Here is a 21,843-nt window from a genome sequence, read left to right as displayed (position 1 = left end):
TCCTGTAATTCAAGAGAAGCTTTTATCTCTCCCTTAGAAAATTTAAATGTGGGTTTTTTCCAAGTAAGGTAATAGGAGTTATTATCAAATATAACTACCACTTTTCTATCTGGGGCAGGGCCAACATCTAATTACTGAACATCTATCTGGTCTTTTTATCAATCTGCAAATGACCCTCCTCTCTTCAGAAGGCCCAAGGAGCTTACCTCATTCTTTGGCTCAGGATGCCATATATACCTCATTATACCTTTCTGTCTCTGACTCCCTCATGCATGTGGAGTTCCCATATGTATATATGTAATTATTATTTTGGATATATGTAATTAGATCTAGTTATTTTTCTCTTGTTAACCTGGCTCCTGTGAATGGAATTATTAGACTAGCCCCCAAACCCTAGAAATATATAGGAAATTTATTTCTCTCCCACAAGTGTGATGATGATCAAAATAGAAACCCTGAGTTACCGAGCACTTACTCCCCAGGGAGCTAGCTTTCTTTATCAATCTCAAATACCCTCACAACATGAACCCTAAGAAATAGGGTTGGTTTTATACACAAGCCTGTTCTATAGATGAGGACACTGAGGCCTAGAAACACTAAGTAATTTGCCAAATCTCTGACCCCTGATGGTGAACAAGCAGTCTTACCCTGCACTCCTACTTGAGTTTATCTCCAGCACGTCAAATGGATGTAATGTGGTCTGGCTCTGTGAACATTCTTATCTTAGTCCTTCAGGTGGTAAGCGGAGGACTGTCTGGAGGTTTTTTTGTTTTGTTTTTTTTAAAATATATTTTATTGATTTTTTACAGAGAGGAAGAGAGAGAGAGAGAGAGCTAGAAACGTCGATGAGAGAGAAACATCGACCAGCTGCCTCCTGCACACCCCCCACCAGGGATGTGCCTGCAACCAACGTACATGCCCCTGACCGGAATCGAACCTGGGACCTTTCAGTCCGCAGACCAACGCTCTACCACTGAGCCAAACCAGTTTCGGCTGTCTGGAGGTTTTGCTGTATATCCAGGTGCTGACACAGGACTGGAAAGTTCAAAAGTGAGAGTTTCTAGTCTAGTTAAAACCAAACAGAATTCCTTCCCTGTGTGTCATCCTACTTGATTGTTGTAATTTACCAGCTTGACTGTAGTAACTTCAATTGTGTGTCCTTCCCCAAGGGTACCTGCAACTTGTTGGGTCCTGGCAATTCAGTCACACCCAGGCTGGAGGGTCTCCCCGTAGTAGCTGGTGACACTGTAATGCGGAGTCTCACTAATTCCTGCCTGCTGGGTGGTGTGGTGCAAGCTTATGAAAATTGGCTCAATTCCTCAATCCTCTGAAGGAGATGGGTTGGAGGGGATTCATTCATTCTTGCAGAAGAAACCAAATGACTGGATACGTGGCAGATATTGTGATAGTTTCAAAGAAGTGAGGTGCAGGCAGAGGGCAAACTAGGGGAGCAAATTCTGGAGTTGTCTGGCTTCCCCTCTTTCCTGATGTGTCTCTTCTGCCACTTACCCAGCGTGGGTGGGAAGGGCAGCTTCCTCTTTGCCAGCATCCCTTCTCCCGCTGGGAGTTTCCTCCAGGCTTGCTACTCAAGAGCAGTTTTGTGGACCATTTTATAGGAGAGGAAGGGGGCTGGGGAAGCACCGTAACAGGGGATCTATTAGAAATGCAGCTTCTCAGGCCCGCCTCAGACCTGCAGAATCAGAATCTGCGTTTCCACCAAGTCTCCAGGGGAGTTGCAGGCATGTTAAAGTGTGAGAAGAGCTACTGCTAAGCATGTTGGCCCCAGCAGAGAGAAACAGGAAGCCCGGGAAGGTGGGGAGATTATAGAATGAAATGGACTGATCCCCGCTCCTCCCCTCTTTCCTCCTCACCACTCCCCAGCCCTCAGCTGGGATGTTAAAGCTCTGCCAGCACCTCTGTCAAGGCTGTGAGGATGAGCCAGCTGCCTCTCTGCAGCCGTTCTCATCCTCCTGAGCAGCCTGGTGGCTGGCACACAGGGGAGTGAGCCTGTATTCATTTCCAATGTAAGGCCCAGCTGACTTGGGTGTGGGTGGAGCCAGTCTTCTCTCTCCAGATTTCTCCCGGTAAGTTGGGGGTTTTAACTCAGGGGACATTTCCTGACTCTAAAAATAACTTGTGTTTTCAGCTTTAAAAAATTCTTCTGGTTTGGATACAGACAACAATGAAGGCCTGGGAATCGGGCGGGAGTAGGGCGGGAGGGTTGTGGGGGGGGGGAGGGGGGAGGAGGATATCTGTAAGACTTTCAACAATAAAAATAAGTTAATTGGTTAAATTAAAAAATATTTCTCCTGCTTAACAGGCATCAAACAGTTCTACTAGATCCCTACTCCAACTCTGAGACTCTCTGTTCCTGGTCCCTGCCTCCTCCCTCACCCTCACTGCAGTATAATGGAAAGGTAAATATTTGATCTGTCTAGGTTCCTGACTCAGGCCTCATTCAAGTCTTGGAATTTGCTGTCTTTTGTTTGGTAGTGAGATGACTCAGTGAGGGGCCTTAGATAGCTTCGGGATGAGGCATTAGAAAACTACCCAGTGATTAGAACTTTCAATCCCCCCACCTCTGGTATTGAGATTGAGGTCAATCGGCAACAGCCAATGATTTAGTCAATGAAACATCAACAAGACACCCACACACACACACTCCCGCCTGAACATCACAGGTGCGGAAAGCTTCCAGGTTGGGGAATACCCTGAGGTGCTATGGCAGGACATACCCAGAGGGGGAAAGGAAGCTTGAGCCCTCCCCTTCCACCCTCCCTTTTGCCCTGTTGAATCATCAATCTCATAAAATTATAGCATTTATATGATATATTTGTAACATGCTTTGTATAAGTGCCTGACAGAGTAAATCCTCAATGAATGGCAGCTCTGATAACAATAATAATAATAATAACACTATTAAAATTAATAATAAGTTATTTAATTACTATTGATCATTATTCATTAATAACTGCAATGGAAAAAAAACCTTGGTATGAATTAGAAGAGCTTGGCTTCAGTAACTCTTGATGTTGCTGTGTGATCTTGGGCAAGTCGCTTCATCTCTCTGAGCCAGTTTCCTTCTTTGTAAAATATGCTGATGGTTTCTGCCTTAAGAAATTCACGGGTTTGTGCATTTTTGAGGACTATGTTGATTACGGTGCTGAAGTGTTTTGAACACTATAGAACAAAGCAATTTACTGAAAGCACATACAAGTTGGTTTTTAATACCATTGATACCTGACTGCTTTGTAAATGTGCTGGCTGCTCCTTAAGAAAGGAACAAATAACATGTTCATGTGCAGTGTCAGCTCCTGGAAGTCGCCTGTGGGAAGTCCCTCCAGTGCCTAAGGAGTGCCACCATGTCTCTTCCAAATGGTCACAGTCTTCCTCAGGGGCAGCCTAAAGCCCACCTGCTCCAGCGATAGGCCTCACCCTGGTCACTGCTGCACCCGTCCCACCTTGTTCTCTATTCGACTCTCTGGTCTCTCAAAAGTGTGCACAGGAGGTGGAAGATATTGCTGGTTTTCTTTGGGATTAAAGACACCCCTTCTTTAGCCGTTAGGAACCACTCTTTATGGAAGCCCTGCCCGTCCCCTGGTGGCAGTAGAAAGAAGTGCTTCCTCCAGCTGAGCTCGCATCCCCTTCCCTTAGGACCAGGATGATACATACTCATTTACTTATTATTTATTTATTTATTTATTTATATTTTACAAATTTTAATTTTAATAAATACTCTTTTTTTTACTCATCATGGGCAGCAAACTATGCACATTTTACTGAAGCAATATTTAACAGACACCTTTTTTATTTTGTGCATCACAACTATAAAAATGTCTTGAACAGTTCCATTTAATGGTTTATAACAATGCAACTGCATGGACTTCTTCAGTGTATCCCAGCTGCCAATTTCTACCGCCTCTGAAAAGATCTGGATGTGTGAAAAAAGACTCCCCCGTGCAAACGTGACTATGTCAAGAGCTTTAGCCCTTTTTTCAACACTCAGTCCCTAGATGATTGTATGGACAGATCTTACACATCGTTTGGGTCTCAGCACAAATGTCAATTCTTCAGAGAGCACTTCCCCGGCCCCCTCCACTCCTAACTCACTGACATGACCTGGCTTTAATTTTTTTTTACAGTATTTATTGATAGTTTCTATTTAGTAATTTATTTGCTTATTTTCCTCACTAGAGCATATACTCCAAGGGCAGATGCCTTGTTCGCCTGGCTTACCTCTGTTATGGTGATCTATTGTGCATTATGAATCATGCCAAAACTGGTGGCTTAGAACACTTTGTTATTATCTTTTGTGGTCTTGTGGGTTGACTTGGATCAGCAGGGTTCTGAATGAGACTGGATCAGATGGTGGCTGAAACTACAGTCATCAGAAGGCTTGATTGAGCCCTCTCTGGTTTGGCTCAGTGGATAGAGTGTTGGCCTGTTCCGGATTCGATTCCAGTCAGGGCATATATTTCAGTTGCGGTCTCGGTCCCCAGTAGGGGGTATGCAGGAGCAGCCGATCAATGATTCTCTCTCATCACTGATGTTTCTATCTCTCTCTCCCTCTCCCTTCTTCTCTGAAATCAATAATTTTTTTTTTTTTTAAAGAATGCTTGATTGAGCTAGACGTCCATGCTCCCTCACAAGATTAGCATTTGGTGCTGCCTGTTGGCTGGAAGTTTAGTTGGGGTTGTCCACTCGAGCACTCACATGTGACTATCTGTGGAAAATGGATGGAATAGATGGAAGAAGGGCCAACATAATACTTGGATAAGGCAAGAATGATGGAAATGGTGGGAAGTGGATTCTGGAAGTAATTACATATTTAAAGCCAGAATCAATAGGGTTAGCTGATAGATTTCTGTGGGCTATGACAGAAAGGGAGGAGATGTGGATGGCTATAAGGCTTTTGGCTTGGGCACCTGGGAAAATCAAGTCGCCATTCATGAGATGGAAGAAGCATGGTAAGGAGGAATCAAGAATTTGATTTTGAGATGTTATGTTTGGGATGCAGGTTAGACATTCAAGTGAGGATATGCAATAGAATGGCGTTAGGAAGGATACAGGGGGTGCATGTGATCATTCAGCCTTGAGGTAACAAAAGCCTGTGCTGCAGATAAGCCAACAGATGGGTGTGAGGATATTCAGAAGCAAGATTGGACGTGGAGATGTTGGACAGGGAAGAAGAGGAAGTGTTGACAGTGATGCTGCAGTTATGAACCTCTTGCCCTAAATAATGAGGCAGGAGCTTTAGCTGGTCTTACTGATAAAGGTGTTGAGTTTAAGAAGATGGGACACCCAGGGAACTGCTCTACCCCAGGCAATGTGCAAAGCCAACAACCGAGGGTGGGGAAAAAAAAGAATGGAAAAAGATTGAGTGTTGTAGACTCAGAGGAGTGGAGTCGAAAGTGACATGTACTGAGCACCCACTGTGTGCAGGCACATTGCTGGTGCCTTACATTCATAATAGGCTTTCAAAGGTGCCCAATGGGATGGCATCATCATCCTATTTTATGTGCAGGAAACTGAGGCTCAGACAAGGTATGAGGATTGCTGGGTACCTCAGAGGACAAATGTGACAGAAAGTATCTTGCCGTGGTGGTACAAGTCTGTGAGTGCCTCTGAGAGAGGTAATCTCTGAGCGTGGTGTAATAGGACCGAACCATACCCAGCATCACTTGCTTAGCACATACTATGTGACAGGTGCACATGGATCTTCATCTTGAAACCTCACAACGACTCTGGGAGGTTTTATTCCCATTTTAAAGACCAAAAAATTGAAGCTCAGAGCTGTAATCTCTTCTCTGAGGTCACAAAACCAATAATGGCAGGAGTTAGGAATCAAATTCAAGATCCTTTGATGCCAAAGACTGTCCTCTAAAAGAGGTTTGAAAGCTGTGCCCGCAAAACCCAAGAGGTCACAAAGGGGATTCAGGTCCTTCAAATAGAGAAGCTCTGCTTTTAATGTTTTGTGTTGTTTTTTTTTTGTTGTTGGTTTTTTGGTTTTTGGTTTTTTTTGCACTGAAACTATGTGGGAAAATAATTTTTGTGTAAAGAATTTGGCTTGTGTCATGAAGGCCTTAACTGTGAATTGAGGTGTGGGGTGACGGCTGAGAAAAGGCCATTGGATTTGGAAATGAGAAACTTGGTGGTGACCTGGGTATAGACTGTTAGATCTCATTGATTGCTAGCAACAGAAACTAATTATGGTACTATCAGCAGAAAAGGAATTTGTGAGAATGGTGTGGGAATCTATTCTCCCTTCCTTAAGTTAGCCTCTTGCAGAAACTGGTTTGGCTCAGTGGATTGAGCGTCAGTCTGTGGACTGAAGGGTCCTGGGTTTGATTCTGGTGAAGGGCATGTACTTTGGTTGTGGGCACGTCCCCAGTGGGGGGTGTGCAGGAGGCAGCTGATCAATGACTCTCTCTCATTGATGTTTCTGGCTCTCTATCTCTCTCCCTTCCTCTCTGTAAAAAATCAATAAAATATGTGTGTGTGTGTGTGTGTGTGTGTGTGTGTGTGTGTGTGTGTTTAAAGTTAGCCTCTGTTGGATTCTTCATCTTGCAACTAGCAGAGTTGGAGGGCAAAACGGAGTCTTCCCAGGGCACCTCTGAATGAGTGGTGCATTACATTTGAGGTCTTTAGTCATTCATTGCTCAAGGTTAAAAATCCCGGGAGAGCATCTGTTTGGCCAGTCTTTGTCTGGTGATAGGGCAAGCACTTTGATCACCACGTCCTGCAGCCTCGCCTGTCCTGGGTAGAGGAAGAGTACTGCAATCAGAAAAAGGACAAACAGATGCTAAGAAACAAAACAACAAAAGAGCCAATATGCTCAGAGAGATAGTTTTCTGTGGAGAAAAGGAAGTTTGTGTGGATCCAATGGCCCAAGAGGACGAGGCCCCATTGTATAGTTAAAGACACTCTGTTCCTGGGAATTTTTAAATCCTCAAGGTGAACTTGTTTATAGTCATCTTAGAGTGGGTGTGCCTATATCTGACTAATATCACCTTCCATTGTAAACCTTTCTTGCCTTCTTATTTCCTTTCCTCCTTTTCTTCCCTGATAAATATTATTTTTTGGTCATGAAGTCATGTCCAAAATCTTTGATGCATCATCTATGCTAAGCTCAGATGTGTGTATGTAATATTGAAATCATTGTGACCACATGACTACAAGCATTTGGCATGCTTCCTTCTGGTTTACTGGCTGTGTTTCCTCCAGTAAGTCACTTTCATAACTGAATTCCAGTTTCTTCACTTGTAATCTATAATAACAAAAGCATAATATGCTAATTAGACTGGACGTGCATCAGGCCTCTAGTACAGTAATAACAATGTTAATACATAAGACTGTTAAGTAAATATTAGCTACCTTTAACTGAGTACTTACTATTCAACTACCCCACAGGTCACAATTTAAACATCCTCCGGACCAGGCAAGTAATGTGAATGGAAGTAGCTAGAGTGAGGGTGAGGGTACGTGAGACAATAAGGAATAGTGGAGAATACAGGGAAGTGGAAAGAAGTCCCTCTCATAAAGTGAACCAGCTGGACAGATCCAGCTGTCCAAGTAAAAAAGTAGTCTGAAGGCTTTGCTAGAAATAAATGATAAAGATTTATTCAAGAGTCTTGAGGTTTGCAAACTGGAAACATAACTAGGAAAAGACGCAGAAGCGTTCCGAAGAAGAAAGAAAAGTTAAGAGTTCTTATAGTAAAAAGTACATTCTGGGAATAATCAGTCCTCCAGTCCTAGACTGATTCACAATAGTCATTGGCTAGATGCCAGGCGGTGCCTGGTCATGCCCAGTGATCTGTTCAATGGATGCCAAGTGGTCTGCATACGTGAGTCCATCAGAGGGTAATAAGAGGGCTATCTGGAGGTTTGATATATAACCAGGCATTGATGCATGACTGGAAAGTTCAAAAGTTTACATTCCCAGGCTCATTAAAGCAAGAATGGAGTAGTTTTTTCGTATCTCAGCCTACTTGATTTTGGTAATATAGCAGCTTGACTCCATTTTATTTCTTTACCCTATTCTGCACATCCCAGACCTAAAATCAAAACTCTACGGGTGAAGATCTCCAAATCTGTGTTTTAACAAGCTTTCCAAGTGGTTCTGATAGTCGCTCAAATTTGAGACCCACTTCCTGAGACATAGGACTGTAAGACTATGTCGCCAGGTCTTTTACTTTTTCTAAGAGAAGCTAGACATTTATTTTTATGTGAAATCCCCTGCTTTCAAGTCTTGGCTATGAATTCAAATGTTAAAAATATACGGTGTGGGATAACAATAGACATGGTTTAGCCAGATTTGCAACCTCTGGTTTATGCTTTTTGCCTTTAATCCTTAAAATAAGATGTAGGAAGAAGATATAGATCCAAAAAGCAAAGTGTTGCTCTAAGTTAATAGCCAGGAAGTGGCCAGCCTCTGACTTGGCCCTAAATGTATTTGGTTCTACAGCCTCTGTCCTTTTTTACTTTTTATGTAGAAGAGAAATTATAGAAAATATATGGATGTCCCTAGCACAGAGACTAGCATCACAAAAGTGAAACATCTTTTGCATGCCACTGGCCATTGACTGATGAGAATTTCTCCTCCATCCTCTGCCCCACCCTGTCCCTTCAGCCTCAGGCTAATCCTCATTCCTGTAAAAGAGAGTCAATCTTGGGGAGGTGGGGGGAGCCCATGAGAGCTGGGGAGCGGTGAGGCCGGGCAGTTTCCTGGCTCAAGGAGCTGGGTAGGTGCCCGACAAAAGCTGTGGCAGCAGTGCCTAAGGCTGAAATGCCCAGTAGCCAGCTGGCCCCACAGGCTAAAACCGGCTGCTCACCAGAGTCCTCTGTGTGCCCTTAGACGGAGTTTCAGGAGCTCACCTAGCGGGTGCCCCCACCTGGCTCCTGCTTCATTGCTGTTGACTTCTCTGAACTCAGAGTAAATAGTCCTGGCCCCTCCCAATGAAGGCATGTTTCTAGTCCCAAGGCTGGCAGGGCAGTTGGGGGTTGGGGGAGGCATTCTCAGCCTTATCCATCTGAGGGGACAGTGGCTGGAAGTGAGCCCTACTCACCTGTCATCCCAGTGGCCACAGCCCCAGACCCCCTTTAGCCTTCAGCAGCAAAGCCTCCTGGGACTTACAGAATCTCAGATTGTTGGAGTAGGGATATTGGAAGGCACTTTTTTTTTTTAATATATATATTTTATTGATTTTTTACAGAGAGGAAGAGAGAGGGATAGAGAGTTAGAAACATCGATGAGAAATATTGATCAGCTGCCTCCCGCACACCTCCCACTGGGGACATGCCCGCAACCAAGGCACATGCCCTTGACCGGAATTGAACCTGGTCATTCTGCAGGCCGATGCTCTACCCTACTGAGCCAAACCGGTTTTGGCTGGAAGGTACTTGTCGAACTCCCAGGGTAACTCTGTCTTGGCATTTGCTTGGCATATTCTAAAGCTTGGTATATACTTACTGAAATATAGTGGCAACCATACTTTGGTAAAAAACTGCCGTTTGAATTTTAACCCTGCTAAGTCTGGCCCCTGCATCTGATTAAAACACTGGGTACTTACCTCAGCTTCCAGGCGGAGACCTGGAGGCTGAGGCAGTTTTCCCTTGCCTGGGACCAGGACCACAGGAGAATGATCCCCACTGACTCAGTAGCTTCAGGGGTAGAAACTGTAGATAACCTTTAGAGTCTAACCGCTGAGCTCTGCTTCTGTGTTATCGCTATCGCAAGATAGGGCCACATTCCAATGTCCAGCAGGATGTGACTGGGAACCAACCCTGCCGGCTGTCCCCAGTCTTTAGAATTTAGTCTTTAGGATTTAGGAACAAAAGGAAAATTCTTGCAGTTTAAACCTTTAAAAGGAATTGCCTACCCCTGAAACGGGGCAGTCGTGTGGAGACCACCTGTGTGTGGTGCTCTCGCGGCTGTCCTGGCCAGTTCAATAAATCCTTGCCTGCTTTTTTAAATTAATTAATCAGCCTCCGGTGGGCTTATTTTTGAACCCAGGGTTTGACCCCACAACACTTCACAGTAGATACCATTTACCCCAGTGATTCCCAAAGTGGTCTATATCGACCCCCAGGGGTCTATGACAACCTGCAAGGGGTCTATGTCAGCGAAAAAAAAATTTGGGGGTCCATGAAATGAAAATGGGGGTCCACGATAGTGGATCTCAACATACACTGATAGTACCTATTTACTTACATCATATTATCTTATAATATAAAAACATATAAATTATTTATAAAAGTACCTATGAAGTAAAAAATTTATTATATATGTTTATAAAATTGTGTAAGTTGTAGGATAAAAACCTGCACATAATGATATACCAGTATCATCTTGTTACAAGCATACGCTCAGTAAACATTCTTGCCAATTTTTGTCTCAAAGCTTCGCGAACTTGCACCGACTTGTTCAATTCGTCACTCTATAAATATGAATGTGAGAAAAATACGTTCGTTCGTTTCCTGAATCTTGAATAGGAAAGTGCTGAGAAAATATTTAAAAAAATATAAACTGGTAGTGTATCATACAAATTATAGTGAATCAGTGTTATTTTGTTTGAGAATGCCGGAGAAAAGTAGGTACGTTATTTTTTATTAAATTTTAACACTAAACTTCACTACAGTTAGAAATTTACAAAAAAATCAATATCAGGTAAGTAGGGGGTCTACCCAAAACCGAAAAACATGGCAAGGGGTCTACGGCACAAACAAGTTTGGGAACCTCTGATTTACCCATTGTGTGTCAGGGGTGGGTATCTATGCCCATCACGGGGACCTAGCCCTCAATGACTACACGGCGGCCCCATGTCGGGAACATCACACTCACGTTCTCGTTGCACTCTGATGTTACTGACATCTCCGCAGAAGACAAAATGGCAGCTCAGAACAAGGCAGCGCTTCACCCAAGGTCCCTCGGCTGAAAAATGGGGAATGTTGTCAGACATAGACCCGCTCGCCTCAAGGCCAATGCAGAACATTTCCCTTGATCCCTTTCTCTAGAACAAGTGTCTGGCCGCATGTGTCCCACCGTGGGCAGCTGGAGAGTGTTTATGACGGAATGGGGGAAAGAAGAGCTCGCACAGAAGGAGACCTGGACTCAAAACCTTGTTTCTACAGCACCACATGGGAGCTTTCGGGGAGGGCCTAACCCAGTTCTCCCGTCACATACAGCCGATGACAATCATAGCTCTCTAGTCACAGGTTTGCTGGGACCCCGCGAAGCAGTGAGCACAGAGCCTGGCCCAGTCAGCGGCTCCCTGGCTGGGGTGGGAAAGAGGAAGAAACAGCCCGAACTGCTGGAGACAGTTCACCTCTGAATAGGCGGGTCATCTCTGTGGGCCTCCAAATGGGTTCATTTATTCATAACAATTGCTTTTTCCTTAGCCCTTCCTGTGTGCTCTCTATCCTACACCAGAGCTCATCACTAATCCCTGACCCCAGATCCAACCACTTAATCCCCAGGCCACACAGTGTCTTTGTGGTCTTCCCCCCCTCTCCCCCCCCAACACACACACACATTCTGAGCTTTAAGGGGAGACCCAGGGTCTTGGAACGGGAACCCCAGGGACCCGAGAATCTCGGGCCGGGCCCTTTCCTCCCTCAGGCCCCGGAGGGAGGAGGGGGAGGGGAGTGGACAGGGTCCGGCTGCAGCTGGTCAGCCTGGCCTGCCTGGAAGCTGATTAGGTTCCTGGTTCCCACCGGGGCCAAGAACGACACCTGATCCCGGGGGATTGTGAAACCGCAGGAGGCGGCCGCCCGCCCGCGCTGCGGAGCGGCTCCCCCCGCCGGCGGCCCCGCCCTGCCCCCCGCCCCCCGCGCCCTTAAATCCCCCCAACCCGGGCCCGCGGCTCTACCCGCCGGGCGCAGCACCATGACCGCCCGCCGCTCCGCCCCGCTCGCCGCCCTCCTCCTGGGCCTGCTGCTCCGCTTCGCCGCGGTCACAGGTGAGGCCGGGGGCCGGCGCCGGAGGCTGGAGAAGCAGGGGTTCTGGGCGGAAGTGGGGAGGCCCATGAAGAGCAATGGGGGATCCCTGGTGCTTAAGGGGGCGACCCTTGTAGTTTGGGCTGTGGGGCCAGGGGAGAGGCTGGAGGGGACCCTCTGCCTAGACACCGGGGGCTCCTAGACTGTCAGCCGGGGGGTCCCCCCTGATGATGGGGGGTGTACCCCCTGAGGATGGAGGGGGGGTCCCCTGAGGATAGCGGGCTCTGGGGCCAAGGCTTCGGTAACCCCTGCACTCTCCCGTGCGGGGACCCCTGGCTTGGAAGTGGGATATGCTGAAGGCTGCAAGGGGAGTGCCTGGGGCCAGAGGCTGAGAATTCCTGGAAGCCTGAGACTTGGGGTCCCCGGAGCAGGAGGCGGGCGCTCTCCGGCCCGGCTCCGGGCTCCCCGTGACTGTCCTCACGTCCCTCCCAGGCGCAGAGGCGGAGGAGAAGGCGGGAGTGTGCCCCGAGCTGAAGGAGGAGCTCAACTGCACGCAGGAGTGCAGCTCGGATGCCGATTGCCCCGACATCAGCAAGTGCTGCCGCGCGGGCTGCGCCGCCGTCTGCCGGTTGCCGAACGGTAACGCCGGGCCCGGGGCGGGCGGGGCGGCCGGGTCCAGGGGGGCGCTCCGGGCCGGGGACCCCTGGCAGCGCCCAGGCGGATGGAACCAGATCGGCCGCGCTCGCTCCTCTTGACCCTGGGGAACAAAGGCGGCGTCGCTGAGGAGGACGGGGTGTCCCCTCCTCCCCCCTGCATGTACTCCAGTCTCTGGTGCGTGACGGCCTTCCGGGCACGCACAGCAGGGGCGTTGTTCGGAGCTGGCCGGCGAGCCGGTTCCCAGGCCTGGGGCGCTCCTCCCTGCAGGGCCCCCAGCCTGGAGCCTTCCCGGATGGCTCTCCAGGCCGGAGGCAGTCTCAGAGCCAGGAAGGACCAAGTTCTCGCCCGGCTCACACCGCCAGCCTTGCCTCAGCAGCAGGCATCGCCAGGGGGCTCACCTTTTGCTCCCCTGGTTTGAAGAGAGTTGGGACTCTCCCCTGAGCACGCCTCCCGCTTCCCCCTCTTCCAAACGCCCTCCCCCGCTGTAGGGATGGAGGGAGAGAATGTGAGAAAGGCCAGGAACTCCCGTCGGAGCAGGAGTGGCATCAGGCTGCATGGAACCCAAGCTTCTGGGTTTTCGCCGGGAAAAGCAGAGCTCTAGAAGCAGGGCCCTGGCCTGGGCACCCCTGCTGTGATCACCAGCCTGATCCACAATACCCGGTGACTTCTCCACAGGTGCCAGCAGGGGCCCGGACGTTCTGTAGTTAGAGACCTCAGACACTTACGACCAGGGAGGTGGGAGGCAGAGAAAGGACTGGCCCGTGGGGCAGCTTCTGGGTCTGGAGGCTTCAATCCAGGCCCCAGGGGGGAGGAGCAGAAGGAGAGCTGGAGACCAGGAGAGGAAGCGAGAGGCAGACCCATAGGTGAGAGAGGTGGATGCCACCCCTCCCCCCCTACAAGGAGTCTCTGTTGTTAGGCGGAGCCTGAGATGGACAGACTGAGGCAGGCAGAGGGCTCCGGGCTGGGGGGCCTCCTGAATTAGAATCCTGATTCCGCCCCTGCTAGCTGAGTGATCCTGAGCGAGTCACTTCCCCTCCAAGCCTGTGTTCTCATGTCAAGCTAAAATTTTAAAGGAGTGACATGAAGGTTCAATTAAGTAATATGTGTAAAATGCCTTATTAGAGAGTAGATACTCTGTACACAGGGCCTTGTTTTGTCAGTAAACTGCTGGGCAGCTGGGTACCCCGAGCCCCAGCCTTTTCCAAAGGAGTGGGTTTCTCCGGGCTAGGAAGTCGGCGCTGTCCTCTGCACCCAGGCCTGTGCCTGTGGGTGATGTTTGGCTGGGCTCGCTCCTGGGCTTCTGGAAGGGAGCCCAGCTCCCTTCTCCTTGACCCAGGAAACGGAGCGTAGGGTGTGTGTGTGTGTGTGTGTGTGTGTGTGTGTGAGAGAGAGAGAGAGAGAGAGAGAGAGAGAGAGAGAGAGAGAGAGAGGGAGAGGGAGAGGGAGAGGGAGAGGGAGAGGGGGAACAATGATATTGGAAGGCTGGGCTCAGGCCTTGGTTTTTCTTGTGACCAGCAGGCTGGTGATGAGTTGTGCCTTCACATCTCTGTGCCTCATTCTCTTCATCTGTGATAAGAACGTGGTTAGAAATGTCCCCTACAGAGGAGATATTTGACATGAGGATGAAGGAAGATAGTGCGTTTACTTTACACAAAGAACATTCTAAGTGGCTATCTGTGTGTGTGTGTGTGTGTGTGTGTGTGTGATGGAGAATGCTTGGCGTGTGTGGATGAGGAGTGTGCGTGGGGGAGTTAGGGAGTGTGTGCCAGGCATATGGGAGCGAGTAAAGAGATTGTGACCGCACTTACAGTTTACAGAGCAGCACTGTGCAGGGCACACAGACACTGGAGCCAGACTCCTGGCTTTCAAATCCTGCTTCTACCCTTAAGCCAATGACTTACCCTCTCGGTGCCTCGGTTTCTCACCTGTGACGTGAGGGAATAGTAACGCTGTGCTCCTCTCCTAGGGCTGTTGTGAGGATTAGTGAGTCACTGCACGAGTTACTGCCCATGCATGCTTAGAGTGACACCCGACACACAGAAGGAGCTAAGAAAATGTCAGCTGTTTTACAATTATTGCTGTTGCAAAGGAGTTTGCCTTTTCAGAGAGAATTAACCAGGTATATCTTGCCCCAGTTGCTTTCACAGCAACCTGTGATGTGGGCCGCACTGTGTGGGCCTCTGGGGAGTTTCTGGCCCGAAGCTACAAAGTTAGGGAAAGGCAGAGCTGGGACTCTGAGGTCCTGCGATTCTGAAACCCATGGTGGAGGGAGCCTGAGGGGGAGGGAGGAGGGGTCAGGCTGTGGGTAAGTGTTTATCTCCTGGCACATCCCTCTGCCCACTTCCCTTTACTCCTTTTTCTATGAAGAAAAGCCCGGCTCCTGCCCCAAGGTGGACTCACCCTTGACCCCACTCGGCCTCTGCCGGGACCAGTGCCAGGTGGACAGCGAGTGCCCGGACCAGATGAAATGCTGCCTCAATGGCTGCGGGAAGGTGTCCTGTGTCTCACCCGTCTTCTGAGGTATGTGGATGGGAGGGAGGATGTGCCCTTAAGTGATGGCACCTGCAGGGGGTGGAGAAGGAGGACCCGGGGAACCAGCTTTCACCACCCAACAGATGTTTCTACAGAGAGGAAGGGAGAGGGATAGAGAGTTAGAAACATCGACCAGCTGCCTCCTGCACACCCCCTACTGGGGATGTGCCCACAACCAAGGTACATGCCCTTGACCGGAATCGAACCCGGGACTTTTCAGTCCACAGGCCAAAGCTCTATTCATGGAGCCAAACCGGTTTCAGCTCAACAGATGTTCCTTAAGCATCTGTTATGTGCTCTGTTCTGCTGGTGGTGCTGAGGATTCTTTATGGATGACCAAACCAGACATAAATTCCTCTCTAGTGGGGTTTATAAGCTCGCAGACAATAATCAAAATAAGCAAACACATTCTGTAGAATGTCAGAGCGAGATGAGGGCCAGGGAGGAAAAGGAAAGCGAAAGGGGATGCAGAGGAGCACTGGGATGGGAGTGGGGTGAGCAGGGAGCAGGGTTATATTTTCTTACCCCCGACAGCCAGGGGTGGGGGTGCCATGAGGACCCCTGGGAGAGTGCTCCAGCAGCCGTGTGAAGGCAGGGGCCGTGCTGGAGAGCAGTGTGGGGAGAAGAGGGTCAGAGAGAGAACGGGTAAGTGAGCAGCTTGCTAGGGGCCTGACAAGCCATCATAAGCACTTTGGTCTCGACCCAGACATGCTGGGCCATTGGGAATGGGCGTGCTCGGACTGTGATTTGAACAGGCTTGCTCTGGCTGCAGCGTGGAGAGCACTCTAGGGGCAGCAGCGGGAGCAAGGGGGAGAGAGCCGCTAGGAGGCTCCTGCAAGATGCCAGGTGGGAGATGACAGACCAGGAGAGACCAATGGCTGGGTTTGGGGCATCTGTGAAGGTAGATGGGACAGTATCTGCTAATGAACTGGGCTGTGAGGGCAAGAGATTTTCTCCTTCATTTCCTTAACACAGCATGTAAGTCAACAGCTGGAGGAGCAGCCGGATCCCAGGAGCCCCTGGGGAGGTAGGAAGCTCTTGGCATGACCAGTGGGAAGCAGGGGAGTTGGTACTTTTGCCAGGAAGCTCAGGTTTTTTGGGTTTTTTTTAGGACGCACATGGAAGAGATCAGGGTACTTCCTCCAATGTGTGTCTGTGTGTGCTGGGCCCTCAGGAGCAGGTGGGGCCGTATCCGGCCGCCTCTCAAAGGAAAGGGCTGCGGAGCCTCTCTGTCCCCACGTAAAACTAAAAATAAAACATTAAGTCCTAAAGTAAATGCGAGGAAGTGACGCAAAACACAACGTGAAGCCGTGCTCAGCCAGCTGATTGGGCAAGCCGGCCCGTGCCACCAGCTCTGTGCCAGGTGCCGGGCAGAAGGTAACAGCTGCCCTTCCTCACGGAGCTTGCAGCTGCTTGGCTGGGGCGGACAGATGGACGGACACTCCCAGTGCTGCTGTGGGGCGAAGGGCGGGGTGCGGCGGGAACAGGAGGAAAACCTCACCCGGGTAGGACTGGGAAGAGGATTGAGCACAATTCCCAGAGGAGGTGACCCCGAGCCAGTCCTGACGGGCGAGGGGGAGGTGGGCAGCCTGGTGCAGGGCAGGGAGGAGGCTGCTGCGGGCAGAGGACACAGAATGAGCAAGAACCAGGAAGGAAATCTCATTGTGGATCTGCTGCTGCTTCGGACAGGCTCTCAGCCAAGGGCCTGGGGGTCACAGTGGAACCCAGAGAAGGGGATGGACAAGCCCAAGGTCCCCTGGCTGCTACTTCGAGGTGTGACCTTCAGTGTGGGAGAGGGAACCATGGTCTTCCCAGAGCCCAGAGCACTCACTGACTCCAGCCCTCTATTCCCTCCCGGAGTGTCAATAGCATGGCCAGGCTTTGAGTGAGGAAGACACAGGCTCAACTTTCAGCTCCAACACTTAACTAGCCTCTCAGGTCCCTGAGCTGCCAGTATTTTACTTATAAAGTGGGATGAATATTAGTCTGATGAACCCAAAGAAGGGAGGCAAGGTGGAGCCTCCTGGTGGCAGAGGGACTCGGGGAGACAAATGACCGTGGCTCCTCAGGAAGGTCATGTGTGTCTGAGGATGGTCTGCAGCAGAAGAGGTGAGTGTAGGACCCACAGAGAAGTACAGGCAGAGCCCCAGGTGAAGTGTGTGTGTGTGGGGTGCGGGGGAGGGGGAGGAGGTGAGAGGGAGGGACGGGTAATGGCGGCGAGAGGAGAGCTTTGGTCCAGAACTGAAGCTGCAGTACCTCACCTGGCATTGTGGATGTTGTTGTTGATGGTTGGTTTTATTGTGATTCTCTCCCTCCAGTTTCAGCCACCACAGCCTGAGGAATGAGGGAGTGGGAGTTTCTACCGGGCTCCGTCTGGCTCCAGCCCAGCTGCCCTCCCTTCTTTCTGGCCTCTGCTCTCCCTCCCGTGCTGACCACAGCTTCTCTTTCCAACCAATAAAGTGACCACTTCCAGCACCGGTGGGACCATGGCCTCCGTTCTTATCATTCTGTCCCTGCCCCCCCCATTCTGGGTTAAGGTGGGATGGGGGGCAACCAGATCATCCAGGCACCAAGTCCAGAGAGGGATCAACTCTGAACCATGAGCAGTTACAGGGCTCGTCCGGTCTGGGTTGGTGGTTATTCTCGAGGAGGATGGGAGGGAACCTGAGGCTCAGGGATGATGGGGTGCTTCTGAATTGGTGCTGGGCGTTCCCATAGCAACAGCAGCACGGACTGTGCTCCAGATGCAGGGCCGGGAGGTTCCCTGGTGAGAGCTCCTGGCTCCATAGTCAACCCCGAGAGGTGACGACAGCCCCGACTTCCAGACCAGCTCCGCCAAGCTGCTAGCTTGTGGCCACAGAAAAAGAAGACGGCAAAGGCAGGGTCCTTTGTTTTAAGTCAAATCATGTTTGGTATAAACAATAGGTTGGGTCAAGATTTAAAAGGTAAAATGAAAAGCATCTTTCACCCTTGACTTCCTCCCCCCAACCCCAGCCAACCAGTTGTTTTCTGAGGATGAGACCAAGATCAGTTTCCTGTGTGTTTTAGATAGAGCTCCATCTCTCCTCTTCCTCTCTCTATTCTCCTTTTTCCTCTTTCCTATTCCCCTCTCTATTCCCTTACTCTATCCCTCTCTCTTTCCCCCTCTTCTCTCTACTCACTCTCTTTCCCATTTCCCCTTCTTTTTATCCTTCTCTCCCTCCATTTCTCTCCCCACCCATCCCCTACTCTCCCTCCGTCTGGCTCCCCCTTTCTCTTCTCTGTTTCCCCCTTTATCCCCCACTCTCCTCTTTCTTCCTCTCTATGCCCCCATCCTCTGTCCTCCTCTGTCACCTCTTTCCTGTCCCCCTGTCCCATGGCCTTCTCTCAGTACTCACAGGCACAGATATCATCTCCGCTACACCCAGTGGTGTCGGCATGGTCCTCACTGTGCAGGTGGGGAGACTTTGGAGGCCCTGAGAGGCACAAAGGCTTTTCTAGGACACAAGACTGTAAGGAAAAAGGAGGGCTGAACTCTGCGCTCTCCTAAAGGCTGGGAAATGGTACATCCCCAGGGAGCTATGCTGGATATTGGTGTTGGGTGTGGAGATGACCTGGGCAAAGAGGGTGAGCAGTCAGCAGCCCACAGGGTGCTGTGGGTGGCTCTGATTGGAAGAAGGAGCCCAGGTAATGGACCTTGAGGGATGCCCCCACTTCCTTGGTGATAGACCCCAACAGAAGTGTCTGAGGCTTTGTAAATATCCTATTCTCAAGATTGTACTCACTGGTTTTAGCATTCACTGACGATTCTTAACTAAATCAACGATTATTTAAAGGTTGTTAAACAATAGTTTTCCAATTCTATCCTCTTCAGCGCTGTGTGTGTGTGTGTGTGTGTGTGTGAGTGTGTGTGTGTGGTGGTGGTGGTGGTGGGCTTCCATCCCCTCTAGCATCAGTGTGAGGGATGCTACTGTGTTCCCTTACACTTCTGAGCTCGGGGGTAAGCTATGTAGTAGGTTTTGAGATCTCGCCTCTGGATTTTGATTAAATGTCCCATGCCAGGGTTTACTCCAATCAGTAGTAGTATATCCTACTCTGGAGAGGGGGTTACCCTTAGGTCTTATGTTAACCCACCCATTCTGAGCAGAGCTTGGGACCCCTCATCCCTTCCATCCCCCGTTCCTTTCTATCTTCTTTCTTTTCTCTCTTCCATAATTCAGAGATGATGAGACTCATAGCATTCATGCATAGTTTAAAACCTTAACTCTGAAAAATAAATCCCAGGTTCCTCCTTTCCTCCATTATATAATCTCCTTGAAACGAATCAACAGGTGCTTGCCACCTCACTCAAGCCATCAACGTTAACATCACCTGTAACCAAACAAACCAGCATCATATACTCTGTGCATGTCCCCTTTCTTGGCTCAGTGTAGGGGGGACGTGTGTAAGGCGGATCCATGATTTCAGGAACCTCCAAAGCCCTGGCTGGTGTTGCTCAGTGGGTTGGGCATCGTCCTGTGCACAAAAAGGTTGCTGGATTGGGAAGCAGGATGGTCTCTGCAGCTGATGTGTGTGGGCCCCTTCTCACAAACCCAGGAGGCTCCGGGGCCCTCTGTGCATCTGTGACTGTGGCGATGTGGCTGTATTACCAGAGGTCCCTTCAGGGCACACCTGGGGCGTGGTGGCCAGGACTTGTCCGCAGCCTCTAGGACTGGAGCCCTCTGCTCTCTCCTCTACACGCTGCAGGAACATCCTGCCGGGCGCTCCACTCAGAAATAAGAGGGCACCTTGCCTCCAAATGGGCAGCAGACTCAGGCCTGCGGGTGGGGACACTGCCTCTGAGCCGGCTCCCAATGGGCTGAGGCAGAAGGTGCTGGAACCCAGGCTGGAGTGGAGGCAGCAGGAAGGGAGTGGGCTATGCTCCGTGCCCAGGCCTGTGCCAGGAGCTCAAGGTCCTGATCCTCTGCAATCCTAGGACAGGTGTCTCTTTGCTCCCACTCCCCCCTCTTCTCTCTCCCTCCCTCCATCCCTCCGTCTCTCCTTCAGGCTTTACTGAGCACCTGTCTGTGCCAGGCCCTGGGTACAAAGGCAAAGTCCCGTGAGAGCATCATCAAGAAAATGGCTGTGACTTCATCAGGATGCAGGGGGAGCCCCCAGGGACTCAGGGAAGGTTCTCTAGTGGAGTTGAAGCAGCCGGCTGGGCCATGAAGGCTGAGGAAGGGCCTTCCAGGTGGAGGGAACTGCATGTGCAAAGGCAGGGAGGCAGGAAAGAGCCCGCCCGGTCTGGGAACTGTGGGAGGGCAATGGAGCCAGCTCCAGGAAATGTGCTGGGTGAGGTTGGGGTCCCATAACCCACGCCCTGGACCCTCTGCCTTCTTGACCTCCTTTGCTCCAGGCTAGGAAGAGGCCCTGGCCCAGCTGCACAAATGGATGCTTTGATATTGGAGAGAGGGAGTGAGGAAGGGGCCAACTGCTATATGTTTTGGGATTCCTCCTCCTCCTCCTCCAGGGGAGCAAAGAAATACCTCTCCTCCTCCTCCTCCTCCTCCTCCTTCTCTTCCTTCTCTTCCTCCTCCTCCTCCTTCTCCTCCTCCTTCTCTTCCTCCTCCTCCTCCTTCTCTTCCTTCTCCTCCTCTTCCTCCTCTTCCTCCTCCTCCTCCTCCTCCTCCTCCTCCTCCTTCTCTTCCTCCTCCTCCTCCTCTTCCTCCTTCTCTTCCTCCTCCTCCTCCTCCTCCTCCTCCTCCTCCTCCTCCTCCTCCTCCTCCTCCAACCCCATGGCAACCAGGAGGCAGCTGGGGATGCCATCTATGAGTTGGGCTGAGTTGAGCGGGAGATGGGCTGGGGGTAGGGACCTCTGCTCCCCCTCTCTGAGCATCCCCAGACTTGGCATCTAGAATATGGGCAGGGCAATCCAGTGGTGGGCCCCTGTCCACCCAGGTGCTCCAGGAAGCCCAGGCCCAGGAGGTAAGGGCGGGGCGGCGGGGGGGGGGGTGCCCTGCCTCATCCTGCAGCTGGGGGCTGGGCAAGGTGTAGGGTTAGGGTTAGGGTTAGGGTTAGGGTTAGGGTTAGGGTTAGGTGGGCAGTGCCTGAGCCACCTGGCCTGTGCTTCCCGCCGAGTCAGCGGCTTCCCACCCAGCAGCCTGCCCGGTGTGCCCACTGCACTGTCCCTGTGGAGGCGCCCCAGGGAGCAGGAGACAGGGCCGAGGCAGACACAGGAATGGACCTCCCTGTGAGCCCTGCAGTGAGCGGTCTGAGGGGTTGGGGGGTCTCTCTTGCCAGGGTGCACAGGGCTCAGCTGTTCCAAGGACCCGGTCAGAGCCCCCAAGGCGGGTCTATTTCCTGAGGCTGCTGCTCCGATGACATCAGACCGGCCTGAACAAACAGGAACAAGTGCCGCCCAGTCTGAGTGCCAGAATCTGAAATGAAGGCTTCTGGGGCTGTGCTCCCGGGAGGGCTCCAGGGCAGGGTCCTTCCTGCTTGGTCGGCTCCTGGGGGCTCCTGGTGCTCCTTTGGTCCTGGCCCCATCCCTTCCATCTCCCCTAGTCTTCACGTGGCCTCTCCTCCCTCCCCACGTGACTACTCCTGCATGATCAGGTGCCCCCTCCTCCGTGTTCATAACCCCGCTCCCTGTTCACGTGCGCACTTCTGGGTGATCAAGTGGCCCCACCTCCTATTCCTATGGGCACACCCAGCTGTCCACGTGGCCATGCCCCTGATCACATGCACACTCCCAGCTGCCAC

The 21,843-nt window shown here is 50.8% G+C and overlaps 1 protein-coding gene across 3 annotated transcripts; it reads left to right on the top strand.

Annotated features, from left to right (window-relative positions):
- The first annotated feature begins 11,624 nt into the window (after window positions 1-11,624).
- Window positions 11,625-17,598, top strand: WFDC2 (WAP four-disulfide core domain 2). Of its 3 annotated transcripts, none has more exons than XM_084888760.1 (4): window positions 11,625-11,957; window positions 12,366-12,573; window positions 14,959-15,111; window positions 17,442-17,598. In XM_084888760.1, the coding sequence occupies exons 1-4, from the start codon at window positions 11,885-11,887 to the stop codon at window positions 17,584-17,586; spliced, it is 579 nt and encodes a 192-aa protein (XP_084744886.1). In that variant the 5' UTR covers window positions 11,625-11,884; the 3' UTR covers window positions 17,587-17,598. The 3 variants fall into 3 exon arrangements, with proteins under 3 accessions (XP_084744886.1, XP_084744887.1, XP_084744888.1); XM_084888761.1 differs by having other exon boundaries at window positions 11,628-11,957; window positions 12,427-12,573; XM_084888762.1 differs by having other exon boundaries at window positions 11,634-11,957; window positions 12,433-12,573.
- The last annotated feature ends 4,245 nt before the right edge of the window (window positions 17,599-21,843 follow it).

This window comes from Pipistrellus hanaki (assembly GCF_964339955.1).
Source record: "Pipistrellus hanaki genome assembly, chromosome: 6".
Classification (NCBI taxonomy): Eukaryota; Metazoa; Chordata; class Mammalia; order Chiroptera; family Vespertilionidae; genus Pipistrellus; species Pipistrellus hanaki.
Note: the sequence above shows the minus strand (reverse complement) of the source record. Positions and strands in the feature narration are given on the sequence as shown.

Bases quoted from the DNA above. Each gene is read 5' to 3' on its own strand.
- WFDC2 (XM_084888760.1), top strand. From the start codon at position 11,885: ATGACCGCCCGCCGCTCCGCCCCGCTCGCCGCCCTCCTCCTGGGCCTG. The intron at 11,958-12,365 runs GTGAGGCCGGGG...TCCCCGGAGCAG, and splicing joins CCGCTTCGCCGCGGTCACAG to GAGGCGGGCGCTCTCCGGCC. The intron at 12,574-14,958 runs GTAACGCCGGGC...TTTTCTATGAAG, and splicing joins CGTCTGCCGGTTGCCGAACG to AAAAGCCCGGCTCCTGCCCC.